This window comes from Lactuca serriola, chromosome 6, assembly GCF_051521515.1.
Source record: "Lactuca serriola cultivar US96UC23 chromosome 6, Lser_US96UC23_V15, whole genome shotgun sequence".
In the NCBI taxonomy this organism is placed as follows: Eukaryota; Viridiplantae; Streptophyta; class Magnoliopsida; order Asterales; family Asteraceae; genus Lactuca; species Lactuca serriola.
Window position 1 is genome coordinate 91,420,071 of NC_136413.1, and position 19,000 is coordinate 91,439,070.

Below are 19,000 nucleotides of genomic sequence, written 5' to 3' on the forward strand. Positions count from 1 at the left end.
TGTCATGTCATATTGTGTTGGCCTTGGAGAAACTAAAAATAAAACGATAGGATAATACCCACAAGAACAAAAGCAATGTAACATGTAAAATCAACAAACCGATACCATTAGTAGATGCTATTTTTATTCTTCTGTATATGTACAATAGCATACCCAAACACCTAATCAAAACAACCATTCACACATAAATGTAAGGGGAAAACTCATACCATACATCCTTTGACATTTCTTCTCTCTTGGTCTCATACTCTCATATATCTGATAATCCACCGTACCATTGAGTTGATGATGATGATGATGATGATGGCTTGCATTTTGCCTTAACAGCTAAGGTTTTTACAGTCCTTGGGCATGGGTCTCCAAATACAGAATTAGACACTTCTATTTTGCAACTATTTTTTCCCTCACAAACCTGTCACAATTCATTACAATAACATATTAATCAAGAAATAGCAACGGTTGCACTTTCATTTTATATGACTAATTTTAACTAGTAACTATAATTGACCTATTTTTTTTTCTATACTTACCTTGGACAAGATGGCTGAAGAATTTGTTGCATGGCAGTTGCCTGTGGAGAAAGCTTGGCAGGTACCTTGAGGGGTTCCATAGCTAGCAAACTCTATGGATTCGATTTTATAACCATCCTCACACTGCAATTGCACTACTGGTTTCATATTGCTGTAATTTGGTTGGGCCCACATGTCAACAGGTGGATAGTAATCCTCAGACATGTGACCACATACAGTTTTAACAGAAACTGTCTTCACAGAAATTTCAAACGGGTTCCCTCCTGTCTCCTCAAATAGAACAAGTAGATTGTCTGATGGCTGTAACCATGATCTTGGAACATGGTACCTGTTTCATTAAAATTGTCAAAACCACAACCCTACTTTTTCCATATTTCTTCTACATGACAGACAAGGACTCATTCTTGATCTTGTGTTTGTGAAAAAAGACATGAATGCCCTACTGAAAGAAGAATACCAAATTTGAGTGGGGTTGCCACAATTTGTGTTGCATTTTTCAGATCCATAAGCTCCACGATAATCACAAGTTTCTTGACATCCGTCTTTTGGGGCAACAAGAGTCCAGTATCTGCCTATATGGTGTCCATTGACCCAGGCTTCACCTTTACCCATGCTGCTAAAATCAAGAACCACCGGATCTTTCCCTCCAGGAGAATCAAAATATGTCTTGCCATTAATCAAAAAATGGAAGAGAAATGAGTAAATGACAATTTTACCCTTTGTGTTTTGTTAAGTGATGTTTTACCTTGTACCAGGAGAGGGCTGATGGAACATCTTCATCTGTTAAATTAGTCCAACCTGAACTTTTGTTATCTTCAGTAGCATATAATTTCAGGAATTCACCTTTAAGCCCAACCTATGGTCAAAATAGTAGCTATTAAATTTGTGAAGCATAATCTTCCACGACTAAATGCACAAGTCTTAAACTTTGAATGACTGCTTTCCTCTTACTATACTATAGTGCGCTTGCTACAAAGTAAACTAATATAAAACACTCCAAGTGAAAGTTGAAAATATTCATGATATACTTTAGTACACAAAAATTCCAATTATAGCATTGTACTTTGAAAACCATGCATATACAATGCAATTTTCACAGCTACAATAAGAAATGGATGAAAGTACAATGATATAATCGGGTAGATCATTCAAAGTATAGTTCCTTTATAAGAAAAAACTTGAAAATACAACGTGGTAATAGAAAGAAATGAACGCAGGATGTCATAATACACAAACATATCAAAGTACATTGCTACTTTGCTAATCATTTTGATCAGTTAAGGTATCTAATACCAAACAATAAAAAAGTTCTTTTAATATATAATACCAAAACTTGCTCAAAAGTTATTTTAACTATGAATATGCAGTGGGAATGTAGAGAAACAACATTACATTAGATGAGAAAAGTACCTACCTGATATGTCCATGGTGAATGTGTGATATTTACATCCCCATTCTTGAATCCAGTTAGAGTAATCTGACCCTGAAACCCTGCTCCATCTTTCTCAAGAAAGGCGCCATAGTTCTGAATCATTAAATTGCATGAATCAAATCCATGGAATTACATATTAATATAAACTCTATTATATCCAAACTTCATCAAACATATTTTATGATTTTTTTTATTATTATTATTACCTGCAAGCCTACTGTCTCTGATAATAACACCAAGTCATTGTATCCTTGCTTAAACTGAACTTTCTGAACAACTTTCACCCAATCACCCCTTGCACTACCTTTATTTTCAATAAACACATAACACATCAGGTCTATTTTTTTATAAGTTGGTAATGATCTCTAGATAATCGTATAATCATAAAGCATAAGTAGGTTACTAAAACAGTAGATACTGATTATATAATCATATAATGACAATTAATTAGTTACCTATAAGTTTGCCATTAATGAAGATGCGAACCAAATCACGCATGCTATCAATGACAAGTGATGGATTACTTGCATTTTCCTCCCAATGCAAAACATCCTCATCAGAAACATATATTCTGCATGTAATTGAAGCAAATAGGCATTTTGTTGTTAAAATGTCAAAGTACAATCAAAGTATATTGTTACTTCTTGCATCTAACCCTTTTCCTAAATGTTTTATAGGGTTAAGAAATTAACCCTGAGAATATTAAAAAGTACTTATTGTTGTGATGGTGTGTACCTTGTGATATACCATAAATAATCTGATTGATCTTTTGTCACATTTAAATGCTCCAAGACACCTTTAAAAGTGAAATTATCATCACCCCAAGCACCAATTGGCTCCTTAAATGTCATCCATGATTCTGAGATCAAAGGTACTTCCTTCTGAATCATGAAGTGATTGGGTGTAGAGGTTTTTGCAGATAATGTTGGCTCAAAATCCACCACTTTAATGGATGTTTGTGCCCCAACCTGCTCCAAATTAAAAAAAAAAAAAAAAAAAAAAAAAAAAAAAAAAAAAAAGATATATCATGAAGGGGAAAATAATCACTTAATAACCAATGCTATATAGCTGTAAGGTAATCAAGATAGGTTTTCCAATAATATCAGAAAAAACGAATAAAAGGGTGCATGTATAATTACAAAAGTCAAACCTTTGCAGTGTTGAAGACAACATTCTTGCAGTCTGGTAGTATGCTCACAGACCAGGGTGGTAAAGTGTAATATTGAGCAAGGAATTGAACAGTGATTGTTTTATGTTCATCAATATTTGCAAGAAATGCTGAGCAGATACTTTTATTACCTTGGTACACATGTGCCTGAACCAAAAAGTAAAAATAGTCTCAATTTATAGTCACAAGTTTGATAAAAAAAAAAAAATTAGTTTTATGGCGTATATTGGCATAAAACTATCTAGAATCTAGTCATTCCAATCACCAAAGTTCTACATGAGAAATTAGTTTTAATTTTAACTTCATGTTTTATTTATAGCAACTTAATTCAATTCAGATTTAACATTATTTATGTAAGATGCATTTCAATCAATATACAAGGCATCATTGGGTTCTTAATGGCAATAGATGCATGATAATGTAAAAAGCTGAGGACTTGAACACACCTCCTGCATAGATCCTAATTTTATATACTGAGCTGACTCAGCAGCCACTAGTGCAGGCTCACAAAGCTTTATAGCAGCATGTAGGTCCTTTAGATGCCCCCATTTAGGCTGACTTAAAAGACCTAAAAAAATATTAAAATCTCAGTTTCTTTGTCAGCTGAAAACTACTTCATCAACACCATATATATTTTTTCCATACATATTTTGATCTTACCATATTCATCAAGTGGAGCATCATAATCATAACTAGTGATTATATTAGGGCCTCCAGAAGTCCTTCCAAAATTCGTCCCTCCAAAAAACTAAGCCATAAGGAAGAGAAAGAAGATATTGGTGATCACAAAGTAACTAGAAAATGGTGGAACTGAAACTTGTAAGGGATATGTATGGATTGTAATTATTATATTTTGTAGGATGAAAGTTAAGGGGTAGCTTACACTACCATATAATAATTCTGAAAGCTTCCACCTCGTTGATAAAATCGAGCAACTGCAAATGCAAGATCCTCCACAGGCCTATGAGGCAAACTACCTCCCCAATTTGTATACCTTGAAAAAAGAAGATAAAAATTAAAAAAGAATATTTTGTTCAGAAAATATAATTCAAAGTTTAAAAAAGTAAACAAGAATAATATGTTGGATTTGCTTTTGCATACCATCCATCCCAATTTTCTGTCCATAAAATTGGTTTCTTGTTGGAGTTGGGCTTAAAACCATCACAATAGTATCCATTGCAGGCATCTATCTGTGGGAAGAAGGGGAGACATTTAAAAAAATAAAAAAGATAAATAATTTAGAAAAAATTAAAAAGGGTTGGAAAGTACAATGTATTCTGGAGCATCAGTTTGCTTGCACATAACCCATGGGACACCAGCTCCAAGTCCAACAGCCATTTCTGCAGCCCATTTTACATAGTCTTTTCCTTTTTGGCCAAATGAGCCTTCAATATTTCCATACTCATTTTCAATCTGATAGAAATCCAATCAAGAATATATCCAATAACATAATTAATTACCAAAAAGAGAGAGCAAGGATTTAGTTGAATTAATGATGAAGATAAAGTCAAAGAGAACCTGCAGCATGATGATTGGGCCACCTTGCCAAGAGAAGAGAGATTCCTCTCTCATCATATCTACTATTTTTTTAACAAAACGTTGCATCTCTTCCTGCAATATGATGGTGTATGACCATTATCTGTCATAACCTTGAACACAAAGGAATAACAATGACTCATGCAAGTGTATATGCATGTCATTATTTTAAAGAACATAAACAAACAGTAAGAAAAGAGAGTTTAGATGTAGTTTCTTCTTGAGATGAATAGAGGAGAAGATGATTGTTCCTTGTTTATATCAATAACTTAAACTGACTCGTTTTAACTAAGTGGTGATTGATTGAGAATGCCATAAAACCCAAAGCTCCCTTGGTTAGTATGCCAACCACAATTCGGGATTTATTTTAATAAATATTATTTTGAGTGATAAATAATACTGGGAAATTGTTTATAAGGTTTATGGATTATTGATGTGGAAATAAGAAGCAATATACAATGTACTGGTGTATATGATAGTTGAAAGGCTACTTGTGTCACATGGCTAGTGTGGTGTGGCAAAAAGGTGTTAGGAGTTAAAGTTCATAAAAAATTCTGATGAAAAGGGGATTTAGGATGATTTATTCTTCTCTTTATTATATAAACCTGAAGAATATGTGTCTGAGCTCTCAAAGGTGATTATTTCCAGGGTTGAGATTCAAGGCTTGCTGTCTAAAGCAAAGTCATAGAGTTTGCAAAGGGTGAAACTTTCATGAAAGCCATTTCAATTACATCTGCTAACTCTGTTATTTGAGGTTATGTATTCGTTTTACCCATTTAATGTTAAAATCTCGCATTCATGTATTGCAGAAAGGTATTAAATGCATGGAGATGGTGCATTCTTAAAAAAGATTTAGCCCGTTTAATGCATAAAAGGGAGCATTTAAGAATGGTATTGAACAAATGCGTTAATGGTAGAAATTCTTGACCAAGATTTCAATTTAGATTGTTTGGAAGAGTTAAAAGATGAGTAAACACTTGTTATATGAGATAGAATACATATACTATTATTTTGTCCACTTGTACCTTGAATGGAGCATTGTCAGTTCGGAATACAATTCCAGGAATATCACGAAGCCACACAGGGAAGCCCCTGCAAAATCATCAGTTGTATAATTAGATGATACAAAAATCTCTTTTTGAGCTTACTAATGCTGATTGTCTGATTTGTACATTTGATCATGGCATAAACTGAAAGTAAAATGAATATAACTAAATAGGGAAAGTAGAGACCCGAAGTTCCACTCTGCACAAACATATGGACCTATTCGGAGATGAAGATAGAGCCCACTAGATCCCACCAACTTCACAAACTTCACCAGGTCATATCTTCCCTCAAAGTTATACTAAAGTGAGAAAAAGAAAGAAGTAAATAAGACACTTCATGAACTCAATTAGCAAATATAGCCAAATGTAGACCAAGAAAGAAGTCTGCAAGTGTTAACAAGATATAGTGTAGTAACAAAGCACACCTGTCCTTTAACTGGTTCATGGCCACCCCAGAATACATAAGTTTGAACGGCATTAGCACCACCTTCTTTACTCTTGGCTATCAGATCAGGCCACATCTGAATGAAATCAGGTAAAGGTAAAGAGACCGCATTATATATAGCCAAATAAATGGAAAGGACATCTTGTGAAGGTAAAATAGAGTTGAACTACATAAATGTCAGGAAAAGAGGTAGATGAAAGATGAGAATGAAAATGAAAATGAAACACAGAAACAGAAAGCACAACCCAAAATTCAATTTTTGCCAAAATAACCTAATAAAACCCTTGAAAATCCCATATCGCCTGCTTTTGCGTCTGAATCATGTTATATTGTAAACAAAATCACATGCTGTATATGTAGACTTATACAGCACACAGGATTGTTATCATAGAATTGACTGAAGTCACTGAACAAAGGAGAAGTAGTAAAATACCTCAGGTGTGGCTCGAGGATAGTGAATTCCTGCGGAAATAAGCATTCTCCGTTGTCCATCAATAATAAGTGCTCTGTGATCGTAGCTAACATTGAACGGCTTAAAATATTCGCCGGCGACCATGCCAAAGGTTACAGTCAACGCCATAGCTAGCCATTGGAGCAAAATCAGAGTTCTGTTCTGCATGTTAGTAGCTCTGCAGAGGAATTGACACAGAATCTGCTACACTGTTAGATGATCACTTTTTTAGATGCAGTTTATAAATTTTTGGAAATATGCAATTGCGTGCCCATCAGTTCGAACGTCACTAACAAAGTGATCTGAACTTGCAAGGAAAGAGAAAAAATTGGCTGACGCTGCTCTTATCGGCAATCTTTAGTGAATTTCCAGTTACGCCCCCATCGTTTATTATAATCACTAAAATGGACAAGTTTAGATCAAGTTACCCAAAAAGTTGAAATCATCTTGCCAACCATGTACTAGGGTGTCAACTAAAATTATGGTAAGCTAATTTTTTTAACCTAAACCTAAATCTAAATCCAAAATCCGATTAACCAGTTTTTAATTAATCTGTTTTTTTTTTTTCGGTTAATTGGTTACCGATTAACCGTTTACTTAATAAATGTATTTCAAATCTTAAAATAGTCAATAATAGTGTTCAAAATAAAGATAATTTCGATATAATCAATCAAAAATACCAACAAATGATTAAAGTTTGAACAAACATCTTCAAAAGTAAAAAATAAATAAATAAAAAGATATAATATTGTTGTCTTTTAGTTTTAATATTTTATAACTCAAAAATCTTTTGATATCATGAAAACATCATCAATTTTGATTGTTGGAACATCGATTCTTTTAATAATGTAAAATAAAATGGCTATACAAGTATAATTTGATATTTATTATGAATTATATAAATTAGTACAAATAATAAGACATAATTGCAATTTTTATTTCCCAATAACCAATAACTTAATACGTAGTTATTAACAACATAAAATAATTAAGCAAAAATATACTTAAAATTTGACAATTATTAAATAAAAATGACAATTATTAAAGGAATGGGAAATAATTAATGAAAACGATGCAATGCTAAACATAAAAACCATCTCAAAAATAACAAAAAAACGGTTCAGTTAATCTAAAAATTAGTATGTTTTTTCAAGTTTTAGGCTCGATTTTCCGATTTAAGATATTTTGGTAATAACGAGAACATAATCTCATTTTCAAATGGGTAAGGGGAGATGGGTGACACTCATGCCTCCGGCAAGTTTAGAACGACTATGTCACGGTACTCCAAGTCAGAGTCAATCCCGTGGGGGTTCGAGAGGTGTCTATGAAGAATGATCACTCTCTATTGTGGCCTACAATTTTGTCCATGTGTAATAATATTGTATGTTCATTTAGAGCCCAAAATCATTTTTAGGTTAGTCATGTGCTCACTTCAAATGTTGGTATACTCATTCACGTATTTAGCAAATAGAAGCGATAGGTTGAAGTTGAAGTTTGACGATTGGTTTTTCGATGTCGACTGAAGATCATGTGCGTGAAGAAAATTTGTTTATGTTGGTAATGGTAATATGGTATTACATTGAGTCTTCAAACCTCAAGTGAGTCATTAAATGCCAATGTGGGATTAGCCCACTTGGTAGAGGTGGAAGCCTCTTAGACATCTTAGACAGGAGGTCTTGGGTTCAAACTCAGGCATATGCGAATTTACTAACTTGGTGAATTTAACATCTAACAACTAACTGATCGTTCAAAAAATGATTCATTAAATCAAAGTGAAAACCCAATTAGTCTTCTCAAGTCTAGATTTCCAACGACATTCTTTTCTCATATTCTTGTATATCCAAGTTTGAGGTCCTTGATTTATTTGCTTAAGACTTCCTTTCTCCTGTTCTTATTAACAACCAAGTTGGATTTCATTCTCCAACTCTTCAAGGTTCCTGTCTTCCACTTCTACTCTTATTTTCTTCCTGATTTTGTTCCTCAAGGGCCAATAGATTTGGGTTTTGAGTTTGTGTTCATGTTGTAGTGTAACACCCTATTTTTCACATTTGCTGTAGATTTTAATATAAAGCATTTGTTATAAAAAAAATTGAAATATAAATATATTACTTTTTAGCCAAAATAATCATCATGAAGATGTAATAGATGTCAATACGATTTCGTAGATATAAAGAATGTTTAAATCTAACTTCATATGAGGAAGTTATATTTTTCGAAGTTTCGTTGCAACGTAATACAATAGTGTGCTACACATATATCGAAATAAAAATCAGATGATTGTTAGCTAAAACAATCTAAACAAAAATTCGTAGATCTCATAAATACGAAACTGTCAATATAAAGAACGTCAAGAACAGAGTTCATATGTAACATTTATGAATTTTACACGGTCTTTTACAGTGTAATCCTCATAGACTGTAAATTAAAAATATAATGAGAATTAGTCGACGAAGTCTAAAGGAAAGTTGTAGTACTCGTGACATGAACACGTGGATATAAAGAACATATAAAAATGAGCTCGTATGCGAGAGTTATGATTTTTAGAAGATTGGAAGTTTTACCTGCGAGACGATGATGTGACACCACCGGAAGGCGCCATATGGCATGACCGGAGACCAGGTCTCACAGACAATGTGGACCAAACAATGGTGACACACGACAAGAACTGAATGGGGGCAACGCGTCATGAGCGCGGCATGCTCTTATATTTAGGTGTGGCACACCCTCAAAATCTAGTTATAAATAGGATCCGAGAATTGTTCATTTCCTCACAACTTCAAACTCACTTATCTCTAAGTTTTCTCACCTTTGAGCCTGAATTGTTCTAGCCTTTTTGTAACAACGTAAATTTCCAAAACAATTTTTCATTTTTAAACCATACTTTTAATCATCAAAAACAATATTAAAACATAATGTATCCAATGTCATCATAACAAAACAATTTGCAGAATCTCAAAACGTAAACTCTAGGAGTGTGTACGGATCATGTCGACGCCTTCCTGCGATCTTCGTTGGTACCTGAAACACATAACACAACAATTGTAAGCATAAAAGCTTAGTGAGTTCCCCAAAATACCACATACAACACATACACCTTTCTAGGCCATAACTCCGTGGGACCTTCCGGTCCAAGTGTCTTAGGGGACTTCCGTCCTGAATCCCGGTAGACCTTCCGGTCCGTAACCTCTTGACCTTCCAGTCCATATCATCTTGACCTTCCGGTCCTTATCATACATAACATACATAACACATACGTATCACATAACAACATACAACACATACATCTCATAGCATATAAGACCTTCCGGTCACACATAAGTACCCTTCCAGGCACAGTATAGTGAGAAGACTCACCTCGAATGAAGTTGGATAAACTTTCGTGCTCAATGTCCCGACCTAGCCTCTTCCTATCATTCAAATAACATTCCCGATCAATACTCTCTCATAGTCTCATCCCTAAGGATTGGGTAGAAGACCATTCTACCCCTTCCTGAATTCTCTTGAATCAGTCTTGACCAAAACCCTAAGTCAATGAAAGTCAATAGTCAAACTTTGACCCGACTCGTCGAGTACACATGAGCGACTCGGCGAGTCCATGCGGGTCCTCTGAATCCTTCTAGCCTCGCTTGGCACGTCGAGGCATCCCCCTCACTCGATGAGTTACGCCTGTCACGAATCGCGGGGCAACCCCGACTCGACTCGTCGAGTCCACTTATGAACTCGGCGAGTTGCTTCCATGATCATACTCAAATGACCTTCTGAGGTCAGATCTGCTTCTCTAACCTATAAATCTGACCTTCCCAAGCATGATAATCACGTAAAGGTCGAATCTTGGTACACATGCAACACACCCAAGGCTTGTTTTGGTGAAATAACCTCTAAAATGGCCTCCTAGGCTCATAACTCAAAAGGTATAGCATAAAGCAGAGTGGTAAGGGCTCTCTGGACCTCTTAAGGTCCAGATCTATGAACCATTTTGCCTTGGGACCTCACATACTCCAGATTCAAACTAACAGAGGCATAAAGAAACCCTAGATTCCATTAGAATCATTATAAACATGAGAATGACACAAATTGTTACATCCAACAACTTCCTTTGATCAAATAGAAGTGGATCCAAGCTCCTCAACCTGCTTAGCTTGTCCTACCTCCTTCCTTCTTGCTAAAACACACAAGAAATGGTGAACAATGGCTCTTCTCTCACTCTCAAGGCTCACAGATGCTCTGGTGCTCTCTGAGACGAAGGTAGCCACAACTAAGGGCCATAAGGTCCTTTAAATAGGGTACAATCCCGGGGATTTAGGGTTTCAGCTTACAGCGCAGACTCATCGAGTCCACCCTTCCAACTCGTCGAGTTCGTTCATTAATCTAGTCAGCAAACGCGATCCTGCTCGACGAGTCTAAGCGTCAACTCGTCGAGTTCATCTCTTAAACCCAAAAATAACGAATAATATAAAATACCTGGAAATCTGGATGTTACACTTTTGGAGTATTTTAGCGGAGCTCTCAGTCTCCAGAGAACCAACAAATAGAAGCTTTTGGGTCGAAGTTCTACTTACAAACTTTTCGAACTTTTGTCAAAAAAACATTGTAAGTTAAGTTGCATTTACTATGTTTTAAGTGTAACTTATATTTATTTTCATAGTATTTATTATGAATCTGTAAATAAGATTTATCAGTGATTCCAAGTTATAATACTAATTGAGCTACTTACGAAATCTCATATGTGATAAAACTCACGTAGCTCGACATTACTAGGTCCAGAACCCGAGCCTCCATGACGTGTCGCTACCACCATTCTGAAAAACAACAAAAAGGTTAAAACATACTCAGGGAATATTTCATACTACAAGCTTCCTAGAATCTCCGTGATTTCCCTTGATTTGAGTATATATTGTGTGCTTTTAGAAGTACGGGCCCATATTTATCTTCCACACTTATCCGTACTTTCCTCAAGAGTCATCCTAGATCTTCTAATTCACTCCTTTATGACTACCCACACATGGCTACATTACATAATCATACTAAGATACTTCCTAGGCTTTCCTAGGATTCTTCTCTCCACACTTACTGAGGAAGTCTCTACTGACACCACCAATCATCCAATGAATGCATATCGTACATAACTGAAATAAAATCAATGTTCGAATAAATGTCTATACTATAAGGCCTTCATCAAACAAGAATAGACAATAAGGTTGAACCAAACATTCTAGGGCTATCTAGTCTTAACTATGTACCACATTAGCCCATTCATCACATAATTTCTAGTATCAATATAACTCTAAAACACATAATCACATAAAAAACATATAAAGGCATTTAATCTATCAAGCATTCTATCATGCAACCTTGAGCAGATCGTTAGCCCTATACTAGCATGCAACACATATACTCCCTCTGTCCCAAATTAATTGTCCACTTTTGACTTTTGAAGTCCTTTTTCTTCGACTTTGACCTTAAATAGTTTTATTTGTGTTGTACATATTACTTGATAAAACTTATAATAATGAAAAAACATTTAAAATACAATCCATTCATATATTTTGCATCAAGTATTGTCTATCAAAAAGAAAATTATTTAAGGTCAAAGTTGAAGAATAAAGACTTCCAAAGTCAAATGTTGTCACACCCCAAAACCGGAACGGCGGAAACGTCATGGGGTGGATGACGTCATGTCAAGTATCACAATATATGCAGTATAGTAATCAAAGTACAACAATCATTGCATTAATAGTAATAGTTTTACATGGTTTACATTACATGGAAACATTAAAGTAATACAAGTAGTAATATAGGTTCAGCTTGGTACTAAACTGTCTTCACCAAAAGCGCCTGAGATGTACCTGTCTATAGCTGACCTGAGAATACAAGTTATTTGAAAAGCGAGTATCAGCATTTTTATAAATGCTGGTGAGTTCATAAGTATTTAGTGTCATTTGTGTAAGTTCAAAATAACTTTATAAAAGTAGTAGTTTTAGAGTCTACAGTGTTTTAGAGTCCTTTCCAGAAAATCCTATATTTTCTAATTAAAAACAGTCTTCCACCAAGACTGGACAGAGTTATGTTGTAAAAAGATAGTTTTCCCTTAAACACTATCATTATCAAAATATGGGATTTTATTTTAAAGAAAGTAGGGGAATATCAGGGAAAATAACATATGCCTCAGCAGTGAGGACTGCTGACTAAGGCAAAAGGAATCATAGACTCCATGAGAGTATCGACTGAATGACACGCCTGGCTCAGTCTAACAAAAGGAGACACAGACCCCAGACGGTATCAAATGAAAGATACCACTAGCACGGTCTAAAACAGTGAATAGAGACCCTAGACGGTATCAAATGAAAGATACAGCTAGCACGGTCTAAAACAGTGAATACAGACCCTAGATAGTATCAAATGAAAGATACATCTAGCACGGTCTAAAACAGTGAATACAGACCCTAGACGGTATCAAATGAAAGATACAGCTAGCACGGTCTAAAACAGTGAATACAGACCCTAGACAGTATCAAATGAAAGATACATCTAGCACGGTATAAAACAGTGAATACAGATCCTAGACGGTATCAAATGAAAGATACAGCTAGCACGGTCTGAAACAGTGGATACAGACCCCAGACAATATCAATTTAATGATACGTCTAGTAAGGTCTAAAAACAGTGTAATTCTAGGTGTGTATACTCGAGGTGTGTATTTTCTAGGTGTGTAATATTCGAGGTGTGTATTTCTAGGTGTGTATTTCCAGCATACAGTGTTAAACGTCATTACCTTAAGGCCATGAATTATAAGGTAACATGGAGATACTCGTAACCATACTAATCGACACTAGAGTACTTGACGCCCTGCAAGCGTCGGTGTAAATATGACATTTGTCACCCCTTGGCTTGGTAGGCCGTGGACTGTAGCTAGCAGTCAGGGTGCAGGGGTGTCAACCCCGTATAGATCTATACACATAATGTCCGCTCTCCCTACAAGAGACTCTGGTTACCAACTAGACAACTGAGAACGCCGTGTCCTGAAGATGTATCCTAAATAGTGAATTCTGATGAAAGTGCTGGACTAGCAATAGAGACTCATAACTGAACCGACCAATGTGAAAACCCATATGTCTATACTTGTACACATGTTATATAAATGATGATCAAACGACCTTCGGATGGATATCCGATCCCACCAGACCACATCTCAACGAAGAAAAGGAAATAGGGAGAACTAGCCTTCCTAAGTCCTTTAATCATTATTTATATAACTATACAAGTACAGGCATACCTTTAACTAAGTGGAAGCGTATCGTGAAGTAGAAGCATGTTGTGAAGTAGAAGCTTATCGTGAGGTAGAAGCGTTAACAAGTAAAAGCGTATCGTGAAGTAGAAGCGTTATCAAGCAAAAGCGTATCGTGAAGTAGAAGCGTTATCAAGAAAAAGTGTATCACGAAGTGAAACCGTTATCAAGTAGGAGTATAAAAAAAACATGAAAGAAATATTTGATGAAAACTTTGGAAAACCTTTATACGTAAGAAAATCATGACTTTGTATTCTTTTGTAAAATAAGTTTGAAAACCTTAGAAATCCTTTGAAAATCTTTCATAAGTACATTTTTATAAAACAATATAAGTAAAGATTTGAACAAGTAAAGTCGTTTTGGAAAAACCCTTTTACAGTATCATACTTGGCAAAACAGTTGACAGTGTAACAAATCCTTGTGCATGCGGGTTATCAATCACATGTGATTGATATGATAACTGACATGTTTAACTTGTATTCCCTCATAAAAACATGTAAAAACATTTAAAAGGTTCATTCAGGGGTATGAACTCACCTGTTGTAAGTGGATCCGACGAAGGTGCCGGTTGGGTGCTCGGTGTCAAGTAAAGACTTGAACACACTTAGTGACCTATTAACATATGATAATATGTGTTTACATACAATTACTACATATAATACTAATTAAACAAGTATACGCATCCTAAAGTGCGGAAAACACTTTGGTTAAGTGCTTGGAGTGTCCCGGGTAACATTTAAGGGTGTGAATGGCTTAAATAGGGAGTTTACTCTCCAAGAGTAAACTCTTTATAGAGGTCACGACCCTGGGACTAACTCCCATGAGTTTACGGCTGTAAACTCATGGTGAGGGTGTTCTAGGATGCCAAAGTGTCTTATATCCCTTGTAGAATTATGCTAACTCCAAATATAAAGAACATGAGTGGATTTAAGGCATCTAAATGGACCAAATAGGAGTTTACGGCCCTAAACAAGGAGTTTATGGCCGTAAGCTCCTATGTACGTATTCCTTTGGTGTTTTAAGGGCTTAAATAATAGAGAATAAAATCTTATGCATTTTTCCAAGTCAAATGGGGAGTTTAGGGCATCATTTGGGCACTTAATGGGATTTACGGCCCATGGACCAATTCTATGGGGGTTTACGGCCGTAAACTCCTATTCCCTTGGATTAATTGAAGTTTAAAGCCTTTGCTTCTAGACATTTTCCAAGGCCATAGGAGGTGTTTGAGGGCATTTCTAACACTTGAAATTGAGTTTACTCCCCATGAAGGGGAGTTTACGGCCCAATCATGTTCTTGGGTAGTAAACTCAAGTTTACTCCCCAACAGTCTAGTTCAAGGTGTTCTAAGCTCATTTGTGCAAGTTTACAAGTCATATCTAAGCCTTAGGGGCAATTTGGAGGGGTTTTGGGGCTTAAAAAACCCATTTAGGGGTGTTCACGGTCCAAGAGTGTTCTTGGGACATAATCACATGAATGTACCCCTATTTGATGTTTTAAACACGAATTTGCATGTTAGTCAAGCTATACAACAAGTTAGGGTAGATGGCTTACTCGTTTGGGGCTCGAAACGGATGATTTTGGCTCGAAAACTAAGTTGTAGAGAGAGAGAGTGTAGAGAGAGAGTAAAAAGGGTGGAAATGAAGTTTACTCTCCCTTATATAGGGGTTTGAGTTGGGGCTCAGTGGAAATCTACCCGATACTGCCGTTAAACGGGGCTTTTGGTCGCACCCGATTTAGTGGTCGTATTTTAACTTGGTTGAAACTAAAATTTTTCAAGGGAAAAATTTATGGTGTTTCTAATTTATTTCAACCTTCATAAAGTCATTTATAAAAGTCCCAAATTAATTAGCCAGTCCAAAAGTTAACGGACAGTTAAATCAAAATGAGGCTTATTAACGGAACGAGGGGTTAAAAATGACAGAATAAATTTCGGGTTGTCACATCATCCCCCCGTTAGAGGGAATTTCGTCCCGAAATTCAGGTTTAGGCAAGGAAGTAGGTATGAATGATCGAATAGAGGCAGGAGGGTACTTCCTATTCGGTTTGTCCTCGCACTCCCAAGTGAACTCTGGCCTGTGTTTGTCATTCCAACAAACCTTCACCTACGGGATGCGGATTCCGTCTCGTGCAGTTGGCGACTTCCTACAGGTATGTCTACGAAGTTAGGGTTCTCAATGGTTTCTATCAAGATGAGTGGGATACGAAGAGTGGCGTCGGGCACGTACTGATCAAGTCTAGAAACTTGTGGGATTTCCGAAAGTAGTAGTGGTCTAACGAGGGTTGGACCAATCTCCGTAAAGGATCTCGGATGGTCCTATGCTCTCGGAAGGGTAGAGCTCTTATGTACTTAGAACATAGTGTACTTCTACGGTGAGATCATCACTGGCGTGACCGCCATTCCGAAGTTCTAAATGTTCTCTCTCATACTGGAAGTGTAGTCCTTCAGGTTGTTTCCAGATCATCGGATGGATTGCATGTCTATGGTATATGTTTGCTGCAGAGTGTCTATCTCAATCTCGTGCAAAATGAACCTGCACTTCTGATTCTTGAGATATTTCTAACGGAAACCCTCAGGGTCGGGGAGATAGGGTTTCACCAGACGAGTGTTGGACTATCTCAGGAGGTGGTTCTACTATTTCTACGTGAGATAGTATTCGTGGAACACCTGATAGTCTAATGAATCTTGTAAGACATGCCCTAATTTTCAAGGAGTTAGTTTATTCTAGTGCGGAAAGCGAGTGCTCCTGTATAACCCATCGACTAACACCTAGACTGGTGTCAAGTCTATAATCTCTTTCGGGTCTAGGTTATAAGGCTCAACGCAACCTACTCTCGCACTTTATTCTAGTAGTCTTGGTTGCGGAGGTTATCCTGTGGTTCTCGGTATCCTAGTGTTCACTTCGGAAAATGAAGTCTATCGTCTATAGGGCGACGGCGATTTCCTCCATGCAATGGGGCGGAGGATCCTAAGCACTACTCGTCTGTAACGGGGTGGACGAAGTGCCTGAGTAGTGCGAACATCTTCGACAACTACTCTTCCGAAGGTTCTGAGTTTTCTCGGTCTAGGTCAAATCTAGTGAGTATAGGTTCCCATTACTCAGAACTTTAATCTCCTCATCCACTCTTCTCAGGGTTTAACTTATCTCAGTTTCTGGATTTCTGTGTTATCCGCTAAGATGCTTAATTCATGGGATTAAGCGTGAATGGATGGTTGTAGTCAATGTCCTTGACTCTTACGACTCAGATTTCTGTATCAACCAAGGGTGTTAGCTACTATGTTGGTCTAACCGGGAGGACAACAAATTTCGGATTTGTGGTCTTTATAGTGGCTCGGCCTGCTGTGGTTCTCTTGACTCTAGCTCCTATTCTATGGAATAGGATGAATGGTTTTACTATGAGGTTCGTGGTAGAGCTCATACTCGGCTTAACCACTAATACTTGGTGTATGCGAGCCATATATAATTGAGGTCGGCAGGATGTTCAGTTGTGCGGCTCCACCCCAGACCCACAACCCAACGAGGAACAGGGAGTAAGGAGGAAGCACACATCTTAAATCTTTTTGATCTCAATTATATACCACCCATACGCATATACTCAGTTACAGTGGCCAGTCCCATGAGTTCTATCCTCTTGATTCATGAACCTGATTGCGAGGTGCGAAGGGTCTTTCTAGGTTTCTACTGAGTATGCTTCGGTTGGTTATCGTCTTCTGGAATATCTGTAGTGTCTTTCGCTTTGGTTTCTATCTGTCTAAGAAGGGTTGGTTAACAGTGCGCAGTACCCCTCTCCTAGGTACTTCGGAAGGTTCGAGGTAAGAGGGACGAATGATGGATCGCATTAGGTTTGATTATCTGTATTATGTTTAGGTTCGGAAGAACCTTTAATTGCCGAAATGGCTACGGAGAAAGTTCTTTTTGTTGGATTAGTGTCTAAGTCCATAACTATTTTGGTATGTACTTGACCCGATGATGCATGGTCCTTTTGGGTTGCCTTCACATAAGCAACTTGATAGGATACATTATGGAGAGAAAGGATTATATATGATTTATTAATATATTATGGGAATAATATATTAAAGGAGAAATCATATTGTTTAATTAATATTAGTCAAGAATTAATAAGAATTAAGTTTGGGACTAAAATATATTAATTAAACTTAAGGGACTAGAATTGTAATTATAAGGTAATTGAAATTTGGGCTATGGATTGCCTTATATTAAGGAGTGGACGAATTCTATCGGGAAAACCCATTAGAAATCGTCCAAGGCTTTTAAGGAAAGAAGTCCATGGGTTGCTTAGGGCTTAAGCATCCAAATTAGGGTTTCCTTGTTAGATAACCCTAATAGTCTCACTATATATAAAGCCCGTATGCCCCAAAAACGTGGACAAGCTTCATTTTAGGGTTTCCACACGTTTTAGGGCATCCTCCTTCTCTTCTCCTCTTCATCCTCTTGCTTTTGGTGTTTGTGAACCATTAGAGGAGTGACATTTGTGACTCTAAGCTTTCTAAAGTCAATACAAGAAGGAATTGTGATTGTTATTGCTACATAACAATCAAGGTAATATCTTAAACCCATTCTTATGTTAATATGATTACTTGTATGCTAGAATTAGGGTTTATAGTCTTGGATAACTTGCATGTACAATAGAGAAACCTAGATCCAAGCATTAGGGTTTGTATGAGCACATAGGATGTTCTTATGACCAAAACCCATCAGTGGTATCAGAGCATTGATTGGTTTCTATTGTATTGATGCCTTGTATGTTTGTTCAAGTTAAAAAATTCGATTTTTGTGAATCTGTCTGATGGACTCGGCGAGTCCCATAGTGGACTCGGCGAGTAGGCTCGACTCAGCGAGTCCATTGGGGTACTCGGCGAGTCCAAGCGTCAGAAAGAGCAAATATCAGGATTTCTTGTTGTTTATCTTTGAGATACTTGCCTTTATCATATTAGATCAATATAAATCCGATTTTATGATATATATAAGTATATTCTTGATCTAATTGAAGATATTTATCAATTAATAAAATATTTATTTCCTTATGTGATAATTGATTAATTATTTTGATTAAATTGGTAAATTGTTTTGAAAGAAATTATTAAATA

The 19,000-nt window shown here is 36.4% G+C and overlaps 1 protein-coding gene across 1 annotated transcript; it reads right to left on the reverse strand.

Annotated features, from left to right (window-relative positions):
• Window positions 1-78: 78 nt before the first annotated feature.
• On the reverse strand, window positions 79-6,920 carry BGAL9 (beta galactosidase 9). The gene is made up of 19 exons (XM_079008258.1): window positions 6,591-6,920; window positions 6,138-6,233; window positions 5,899-6,011; window positions 5,692-5,758; window positions 4,649-4,741; window positions 4,400-4,543; window positions 4,232-4,320; window positions 4,019-4,124; window positions 3,791-3,878; window positions 3,577-3,698; window positions 3,113-3,277; window positions 2,698-2,930; window positions 2,418-2,533; window positions 2,169-2,266; window positions 1,945-2,055; window positions 1,276-1,386; window positions 988-1,196; window positions 531-858; window positions 79-412 (listed from the first exon to the last, which is right to left on the reverse strand). The coding sequence occupies exons 1-19, from the start codon at window positions 6,774-6,776 to the stop codon at window positions 251-253; spliced, it is 2,637 nt and encodes an 878-aa protein (XP_078864384.1). The 5' UTR covers window positions 6,777-6,920; the 3' UTR covers window positions 79-250.
• Window positions 6,921-19,000: the final 12,080 nt, after the last annotated feature.

What these genes read in the sequence shown, in the direction of transcription:
- BGAL9 (XM_079008258.1), bottom strand. Translation starts at nt 6,776, where the DNA reads ATGCAGAACAGAACTCTGATTTTGCTCCAATGGCTAGCTATGGCGTTG. An exon ending in TGTGCAGAGTGGAACTTCGG is followed by an intron (nt 5,759 to 5,898) that starts GTCTCTACTTTC and finishes ATGATTTTGCAG; the next exon opens with GGGCTTCCCTGTGTGGCTTC. An exon ending in TTGTCTTCAACACTGCAAAG is followed by an intron (nt 2,931 to 3,112) that starts GTTTGACTTTTG and finishes AATTTGGAGCAG; the next exon opens with GTTGGGGCACAAACATCCAT.